Genomic DNA, 10,283 nt, shown 5'->3' with positions numbered 1-10,283 from the left:
AGCATCAGATCGATACATGGTATTTTCCCATTACTTAGGCATTTCTAAAGCAAACTTTCCCATTCTCTAAAGCCATTCATTTTCAAAAAGCTCTCAAGTCTTTCAACATTTTAAAAGAAGATAAAAATTTGATTTTCCAAGGTAGGGAATTAAGTAGCCTCTAATTTGTTCTGTTCATTCTACCTCACACATATCCACTCCAGTCAAATGTCCTGTAAACCATTCTGCATAGAGTAGAACAGACACACAATGCTTCATGAAGGTGGAGACTTTAATCATCTACAAAGCCCTCAGACCTGTTTTACTTTATATGTTTAATCATACAGATGCCATCTACAGTATTTTGTAATTAGTAAGCAGCAATAAAGTTTATTCTGTACTACTTTAGCATATTAACTATTACTTTAAGTTGAAATAGAAGAATTATATCACTGTCTTTTCATCTTGAAGCAATAACAATGAACTCATAACTCAAATCTGTTTACCAGCTTAAGAGAAGCATTTAAAATCATATAGGCTTTTTCTATGCTTTATTAGAAAGACTTACGGAGGGGAAAAAAATGGTAGAATTATTCCAAGGCATGTTCAGGAACAACAACAACAAAAAGAATTTGTAACTGCAATTCCAGCGTTTCATAAATGTCCTCTATTTCCATTGAAAAACTCTCTAACATAATTAAAGCAGCTAATAAAACACAATCCCTGCAACTTTTATATATAAGGAAAGTCCTCATACAGTATCAGTAGACCATGGCTTATAAATAAAATATACTGTATTTGTTATCAAATATAGAAATAACAGTTCCAGATTTATGTTTTTTGAAAAAATTAATTTATTTTAAGTTAAGGATCTCTATGTAAATTTATTTTGGTATCAAACAACTGCAATTAGTGATGGGGGGATAAAAGCATCCCTAATTGTGGAAGGATGGTAATTTATTTACAAAAACTATACAAAATTGGATTAATTATAACAACAACTTACCAAAGGTTCCTGAAATTAATTTTGCTTTTGAAAAAGTATCAAAAGTCTTCAGATCCAGAATGATAGCATTTTATTATTTCTGATTCATGGAATTATAGCACATCAGATCTTTAAGCAACTACATCAGATAAAATCCTAGATAATAAAATATTCTTCATTTTCCTGACAGCTTGGAATGTAAATGAAAACTTGTTCCACTTTTATTAAAGAAAAAACCTAGAATAATACATCCAATGCTATCAAATACCTGTTAGAATGGCGTGTCTGCTATAATTAAACATGGGCAATTAGTTCTACATAGTTAAAAATTGCCTTAAATTAATTCCTTCCTTTAATAAAAAAGTTTTTCTCAGTCATTTCAGATCTCTGTTATTTGGTTTTAACTAGGAAATTTGCATCTATATAAGGAATCTTCAAAATAGTATATATTTAAAAAGTGCATATAAGCAAAACTAAATTTCTCAAATTGTTAACAAATTTAAAGCAATAATTTAATATTGTATTGTAAAATACAAGTAGCCTTAAGAAAAACATGCTTCGTCAATCTTTTGCTTTTAGGTTTGGTGCCCAAACATTTAAAAATAAAGAAAAAAATACCACAACTCCTTGTTAATGGCTTTTAAGATTTGCAGACACAGCTAAATACTCATCTAACAAAGTATCCAGGCTATCCAACTATATTGCCATGAATTCATAAGACAGTAACACACATTTATAATATAAAAGTAGTCAAAAAAAAAAAAAAGAAACAGCCACAGGTATTTTAGGGCTAAAATGAGTTGACCTAATAAGGGTTACATGAGAAATAACATATAAGACCCCAAATAAATTTTAGATACAAAATTAAATGATGTGGCTTTGTTCAAACATACCTAAAATTCAAACTCAAGTTAAATACCTAGGCTGGCTTTTTTATATCACCAGCTTTCATTAGGGCCTTAATCGCTCTTGCCCTCATCTCAAGTTCTAGCAGCTCCAGTTGTTGTGCAGAAGGTTGAACATCTTCTGGTGGAGGAACAGCCAGGGTGGCTGCTTTGGGTTCGTTTGGGCTAGACTCTGCCAGTCCTAGAATCTCATTCACACTTTTCTCAATGTCTTTCTCCAGGTCATCTATCTGACCAGCTTCACTTTGGACTGTATTTTCTGGTGCCTCGGGAGCAGCTGCTTCTTCATTGCATGGGCCTTCTATGTCGCTGTCATAAGCATCTGCATTTATACTGAGTACATCACTATCTTCCCCTTTTCCTGTAACGAAAAAAGGAGAAAGATCTATGTAACCTAAATACCATGGGTCACAATTTCCTTACTGTTTATAATTTAAAAAATGCTTTGATCCCACCTCCCACTATGGAGTCCCAAACACATCCCATAATCCCCATGCCACCCTCTTTTCCCCTGACTCCTCAACCTTCAAAGCAGATCTAATATAATGTAAATTCAAATGTATTTTTCATTCTAATTTAGTAGAACATGGGAACATTAAGAAATTTCTTCCATCATATGCAGTACCCACAATCTATTGTCCTAATTAAAATGTTATAACATTTTATATCACAGTAAAGCTTCTGCACTACAAAATGAAAGCTGACATTGGAAATCCTCTGGATAGAGTATGGCTTACTATTCAAGCAGTAAAATTTCATTCTAGAAGGTGTTTAAATACTTTGCTTTATAAACTACAAAAAAGAAAAAGTATCATCAGCAAGCAGGACAACATATGCATTGCAATTATCCCAATCTTTTCATACGCTTTTTCAAACACTTTGTTCCAAATCGATAAATTAAAGAAGAATGCCTAAGGCCATTTTCTAAGGTAAAATGTGTTTTAATGACGAGGATTTTAATTAACAAAGTTAGTACACAATAATTTTAAAAAATGCATTTGTTATAAAACTTCTATAACTGATGCTAAGAACATGAATAAACACAGATTATGGCTCTCGACCACCTTATTCTTGGCATTGAATACTACTCAATTCCAGGCATCATTTGCAACTTTGAGTACTCACTTATATTCCTAATTAATTTATCTTTTAAATATTGAATTTTTTTTAAAAGTCATGATCCCCAAAATGTTAGCTTTCCCTAATATAAGAAAGCTTTGATAGCACTTTCCTTACAGTAGGGAAAGCTTCTTTACAAAACATAGATTGACGGATGGTAAATTCTGATAACAGACTGTACAGGAAGGACATAAACAATTATACTCCATTGGTTTTATAACCAGTGATGATTTACTGACCTTCAGTGATCCTCCTACATGCTTATAATTGAAAAACCACCCCCATTCCAAAATTAAAGTGGAAAATAAAACAAAAAATTATTTTTGTGTCCATAAATAGAACTTGTAAAAATAAGATTATCATTTTATTTGATGGCAAAGAACATTTTATATATGTCCGCAAAGCAACAAATATTTCCAAACAGCATAAAAAACCACAGAAAATTGAATAAAACCTTTTGTTTTAAGAAACAATATTTTATACAAGTATTCTAACTTGAGACTAAAATAGATTTAAGAAAATAAGGCCAGGTGCGGTGGCTCATGCCTGTAATCCCAGCACTTTGGGAGGCTGAGGTGAGCAGATCACCTGAGGTCAGGAGTTTGAGACCAGCCTGACCAACATGGAGAAATCCCGTCTCTACTAAAAATACAAAATTGGCCGGGCATAGGGGCGCATGCCTGTAATCCCAGCTACTCGGGAGGCTGAGGCAGGAGAATCACTTGAACCCAGGAGGCGGAGGTTGTGGTGAGCCAAGATCGTGCCATTGCACTCCAGCCTGGACAATAAGGGTGAAACTCCGTCTCAAAAAAAAAAGAAAAGAAAATAAGTGCTAAGTTGTTCACAGCCTCAAAAAATTAACTTTAGTGTCTACGAGGCTTTACCTAAAATTTAAAGTGTATAGTCACTGATTCTGAATAAGAAACTACAGGCTGTATAAAATATTTTAAAATACAAATTTTTGAAAAATGTGACTTTTTTTTTTCAGACTAGAGGTTGTTGCGAGATAATGAATGAAGACCTGAATAATATAATGAGGGGGTGGAGAAGAGGTAAACTGGTAGTTGATTCAGAGGCTTGATCAGACTCAGGTTCAATTTTCTGGTAAGAATATTTAGAAGTGACGTTGTGTACTTCCAGCACATAATATATAATTGCTTTTCTTTTTGTGATCATGTCAGTATCCATTGGGATTGGGTATTGTCTACAGTGGCTGATGAGAATACTCTTGATTCCCTGAACCTAACCATTGTAATGCTTTTGTTTGTAATCTATAGTTTTTTTTCTGTGGAAACTTTCAGCAACTTTTTTTATTCTTGAATTCTATTTCATAGGATGTGTCTTAGGTTTGATGTTCTACAGTTGGCAAGCCCTTTCAGGGTGACGGCCTTCTTCACCTCCTAACAGTTTTATCCAGATTATTTCTTTATTTTCCCTTTCCACTGTCTACTTTCTTGCTTTCTGACTTATTCTGTCACTTTATCAAGTCCCTGCTCAAATGGTACCTTATCAGATCACAGTGATCACTCTCTGTGAAAGTGTCATCCTGCTACTACTGTCTTCTTATCCTGTTTTATTTTTCTTCATTGCACCTGACATTTTTATGTATTTTTACTCTCTCTCTACTACTTAAATATAGGGCAGAGATTTTTATTGTTGTTCCCTGCTGTTTCCTTGGTGCTTAAAACAGTGCCTTATACACAGTAGGTGCTCAGTAATATTTGTTGAATTATACTCAGTTCATGTTGGACTTCATGAATTGTTCATCTTCATCTCTTAACTTTTATTGCACATTTAAAAATATTTTTCTTTTCTGGATTTTGAGATATTTCCTTAACATTATCTCCCAGCAACTGCTGAATATTTGTTTTTTCTGTTGCCCAGGCTGGAATGCAATGGCACTATCTCTGCTCACTGCAACCTCCACCTCCAGGGTTCAAGCGATTCTCCTGCGTCAGCCTTCTGAGTAGCTGGGATTACAGGCACGTGCCACCACACCCGGCTAATTTTTGTATTTTTAGTAGAGACGGGGTTTCACCATGTTGGTCAGGCTGGTCTGAAACTCCTGACCTCGTGATCCACCCACCTCGGCCTCCCAAAGTGCTGGGATTACAGGTATGAGCCACCACGCCTGGCCGATATCTGTAATTTTAAATTCTAACAATTTTTGGTCTCTGGCTTTTTTTCATTACATCCTGTTTTATGGCTGCAGTGTACACATTAGTCTCTCTAATAAGGATATTAAATGGACTCTCTTCTTCCCCTTTCTCCAAAAGATTATCTTCTGATCCCTGAATTTTATTTCTTCTTTTATTTATCTTGGTCCTTCATTTGTTTTAGCTATGTTTTTCTGGTAGCTGGTTTGGTTTTTTTGAGCAGTTGTTTATTTCTCTACAGATCTTTTTCTTTGATGTAAAATGGATGAGGGGTAGGCCTCTCAGAGTAGAGTGCTTGGATATATGGCCGCGAAAAGGAGGGAAAGGAGGAGTTCAGTTGGCTTAATTATTCAAAATAAACTTAATTTTAATTGCCATGTTGTTTGTTCCACAGCCAATTCTTCCTTCTTTCCAAGACTAAGAAAGAGTTACACTTACTGGCTGGGCACGGTGGCTCACGCCTGGAATCCTAGCACTTTGGGAGGCCGAGGCAGGTGGATCACAAGGTCAGGAGTTCAAGACTAGCCTGGCCAAGATGGTGAAACCCCATCTCTACTAAAAATACAAAAATTAGCTGAGCGTGGTGGCGGGTGCTTGTAATCCCAGCTACTCAGGAGGCTGAGGCAGAGAACTGCTTGAACCCAGGAGGCAGAGGGTGCAGTGAGCCGAGATTGCGCCACTGCACTGCAGCCTGGGTGACAGAGCGAGACTCTGTCTCAAAAAAAAAAAAAAAAAAGAAAGAAAGAAAGAAAGAAAAAGAAAAAAGAAAGAGTTACACTTATCTATGGTGTCTTTGGCTATGATTTTCCTTTCTTTTGTCAATTTGATCCTGTCTATTTATATTTTGTGAAAACCATAAAATTTCTTGTCTTTACATTATATCTTTTTTTGTTATACTGTAAATTCATTTTTTCTTTTAATATTTTTTACAGTTCATTCTTGTAAAAGGTTGAAGAAATACATGTTCACAGAGCAAAATGGGAAAATTAATTTTTCTTCTTTTTTTTTTGAGACAGAGTTGCACTCTTGCTGCCCAGGCTGGAGTGCAATGGCGCAATTTCAGCTCACCACAACCTCCACCTCCCGGGTTCAAGCAATTCTCCTGCCTCAGCCTCCCGAGTAGCTGGGATTACAGGCATGCGCCACCATACCTGGCTAATTTAGTATTTTTAGTAGAGACGGGGTTTCTCCATGTTGGTCAGGCTGGCCTCGAACTCCCGACCTCGGGTGATCTGCCTGCCTCAGCCTCCCAAAGTGCTGGGAATACAGGCATGACCACCGTGCCCGGCCAATTTTTCTTCTTCTTTTACTAACCCTTCCCAGAAGTAATCACTGTTAATAATTTAGAGTACTTATTTTATTTTTAACAAAAACATAATTATCACTCCTTGGCTTACTTTTTTGACTTAAAAATATATCTTGGTCATTTTTTTTCATCTTAGTAATGTACTAGCTTCTTTTATAGACAGATAAAAATCCTCGTTTTTACTAGTAAGTAAAAAGCAATATTTTGTTTTAATTTACATTTATCTGATTAGAAATTAGGTTAAGCATTCTTTTCCACGTGTGTATTGCCTTCTGTATTTCCAGTTTTGTGAAATATCTGACTTGTTTCTACCCTTTGCCCATGTTTTTGTTTCTTAATAATACCTAGATTCTATACTTATATTTGTCCTTTTTTTGTAGTTTTCCTGTCTTACAGTTTTACTTATGGCGGTTTTTTTTCTCAGAAACATTAACATTTAGCTAAATCTACTGATTTTTTTTCCTTTGTTTATTCCCTATTTTGTGGTTTACTTTGGAAGGACTGCTGTTTATTAGTTTTGTCATCAGTTAATTTACAACTTTTGTTATTATTTTAAGTATCCCTCTTCTGTCACTTCAGTGGGTTCTTGGTAGGGATGGGAAGTAGATACGTATGTTCAATTTGCTGTCTTCAGCGGAAATTCACACCAGTATCTAAGTAATCCATGTTCTAGAGTTTGTCTTGGCTTAATTTAATAATTCACTATCAAGAGGTTTCACAAGCATATCACTGAAAACACTAGACATACTTTAATCTTACGCGTAAGAACTGTTTCTGATAAGCTGAATTATTATCAACTAGAATATTTATAAGTCCTATCAAGGTTTAAATATTTTAGCATAATTTAAAAGTTCCTTTTATTTTTATAACTCAAAATGTTTGTGATGTGATTAATAGTTCTTATATGTGGCCAGGTGCGGTGGTTCATGCCTGTAATCCCAGCACTTTGGGAGGCCAAGATGGGCGGATCGCGAGGTCAAGAGATGGAGACCATTCTGGCTAACACAGTGAAGCCCCGTCTCTACTAAAAAATACAAAAAAAATAAGCCGGGCGTGGTGGTGGGCACCTGTAGTCCCAGCTACTCGGGAGGCTGAGGCAGGAGAATGGCGTGAACCCAGGAGGCAGAGCTTGCAGTGAGCCAAGATTACACCACTGCACTCCAGCCTGGGTGACAGAGCGAGACTCCGTCTCAAAAAAAAAAAAAAAAAAAAATAGTTCTTATATGTTTGTTTACTTTCATTGGATATTCTATTTAAAACTTTTAACAGAAAGCAAACCTATGCCACAAGTATTTTCTTTTATCTAATTTAGAGAATCCCACAGCTCTCACGCACTGAGGTTTGTTATAGATGATAATAAAAACAGTGGTATTACATTTTAGTTTTTTCTATTATGTGGCACACTCCTTTTTATTTATATTAGGAGTATATTACTTTTAGAGAAATTGGGTCTTAAGTTGTTTATTTTTTCTCCTTGCTAATAAAATGTTTAGAGTGTTGGCTGTTCTACTTAGCTGCCAAATATTTTGCCTTTATGGTTTTATCCCATATTCACAACTATAGCTCACTGAATAACATAAACATATATTCCTCTGAAAAATTATTCCATTTATTTATATGTCAGTAATGAATCTGAGTAGTGACTGATTCATTTTGCTGTCTAGACACTAAGCCTAGATGGATTCGTTTATTTAAAATATCTTCAGTACTTGGGTGCGGAGTTTGAGATATGAATCAAGTTGGTAGGACTGAAGATAGCAGGAAAACAAGAGAAATAGTGAAAGTATACAGGCTGGATGACAGTGTAATACAACGAAGGTACATTGGTGAGTAGCTAGCCAGAGGATCAACTATAAGGGATGAACGCATGATAAAGCCCTTTTTTTCCCTGAGAAATCTTTTACATCTTTGTCTTCCTATAACTATTGCCTAGCCAAGCTCTTAAACTACTTTACTCCTTTCTCATAAGCTATTTGCTCCATTTCTTCATTTGTGTTGTTTTTCTCTCAAGTGCCCTAAATGGCATGTAGTATTTCAGGGGTTACCCATCTTAGTGAAGGAGCACAGTTAATGTAAGGAATATATCGTATCTTCTTGTTTCTTTGTGTATTGTTTAAAGTTAACTTTAGTTCTTTTGCTGCTCTATAACATCAGTAACTTAGATCTAAGTTTTTACTTGCTCTCTTTCCTGTGCCACTTTGATTATTATGTCTCTAGTTAATAGTCTGAATTTTTATTCTTATTATTGTTAATTGCATTTTTTACATTTTACCTCAGGCCCAACTGTCTTTTATTTTTCTTGGTGGATTTCAATAACGTTAGTTTAACATCATGCATACATCAAAACTGTTTTTATTTCCTTTTTTTCCTTTAGGTATTTTTTAAAAAGCTTAAATTAAGTGGGCTTAAAGTACTAGCAGTGCCTTTGTAGAACCCAAACACCTCTTTAATTTATAAACAGATTTTTGACATTTTACCATAAAACATGTTATATGATTACTTCTAATAGTAAAACAAATTTTTTTTTTTTGATATGGAGTCTCACTCTGTCACCCAGGCTGGAGTGCAGTGGCATGATCTCGGCTCACTGCAAGCTCCGCCTCCCGGGTTCACACCATTCTCCCGCCTCAGCCTCCCGAGTAGCTGGGACTATAGGCGCCCGCCACCACATCCGGCTTATTTTTTGTATTTTTAGTAGAGACAGGGTTTCACCGTGTCAGCCAGGATGATCTTGATCTCTGACCTCATGATCCACCCCCTTGGCCTCCCAAAGTGTTGGGATTACAGGTGTCAGCCACTACACCTGGCTAGTAAAAACAATTTTTTAACAAAACTTTGTGAAGACTTATTTTAATGCTTTATTAAAATAGGTAACACATTACCTGTTATATTTCTTGCTACTGACTAGACTTTATTTGAAGGAGCAGAAATAATTTACCTCACTTCTTCCTGAAAACTCTCTCTCACACACACACACACACACGTACGTGGGTAGAGTGGGCGTTGGAGAGACAGAACATGACTACCCCAAAAATGTTGAGATCTTTGAATGAGTTATTTGAGGACGAAGTTACTTCTTTAGAAAGAATGTACAAGTTTTACCTCTTCTGTTTGAGGATCATGATTGATAGGGAAAACTCTATAATTCCCTAATACTGAAAACGAGAGTAAATTATCTTTGGAAATGTATTAATAAGTTTGCAGATGATGCTTTTAAAAATGAGTTACTGACTGATTCTACTGGAATGATGAAAATTAAGAAATACTAAAATGACTTGAAGTATAAAACTCTTCCAATAATTTGCCATGTTCTATTGTACAAGTCACTTAACGTATATACTAAATTATTTCAGATGTATAAAAAGCTTTGGCATCTATGATGCAGTTATAATGGAGAGGTGAAACCTATGAAGGCATTCAGCAATGCTGTGTTATAGAAAACTTGGCTTTTTTTTTCTTATGTGTAGTGTATTAAGCTACTGATTTAGATTTACGTACATTAGGTTGACCATCATTTATAAAATTTAATTGTGGCATGACTGATTTCTAAAGATAAAGAAAAAATGCAAATGATTCAGTAAAGAAAACCTGTCTAGTATTCTACTGAACCATTATTGAACTTCCAAAGAACATGAATATCCACCAGCCTGTAAACTTGACTTTTAAGACTCACAAATCCATTAAGTATCCCCTTCAGAGATTATTCCAAGAATCAAATAAATATTCACTAAGCATCTTTTACACATGCCATGATGGTGCTGCAAAGGCCTTAGAAGTAGATCTTGCAAAATGTCAGAGTGACAAAATATTCGTGACATGATTAAGACACAGGT

General features: G+C 35.3%; 1 protein-coding gene across 1 annotated transcript in view; it reads right to left on the bottom strand.

Annotated features, from left to right (window-relative positions):
• Window positions 1–515: 515 nt before the first annotated feature.
• CAAP1 (caspase activity and apoptosis inhibitor 1) overlaps window positions 516–10,283 on the bottom strand; it is a 51,392-nt gene continuing 41,624 nt past the window's right edge. The window contains exon 6 of the mRNA XM_024252792.3: window positions 516–2,230. Within this exon, the coding sequence (XP_024108560.1) occupies window positions 1,884–2,230 (347 nt within the window). The 3' untranslated portion in view covers window positions 516–1,883. The remainder of the gene's footprint in view (window positions 2,231–10,283) is intronic.

This window comes from Pongo abelii, chromosome 13, assembly GCF_028885655.2.
Source record: "Pongo abelii isolate AG06213 chromosome 13, NHGRI_mPonAbe1-v2.0_pri, whole genome shotgun sequence".
Classification (NCBI taxonomy): Eukaryota; Metazoa; Chordata; class Mammalia; order Primates; family Hominidae; genus Pongo; species Pongo abelii.
Note: the sequence above shows the minus strand (reverse complement) of the source record. Positions and strands in the feature narration are given on the sequence as shown.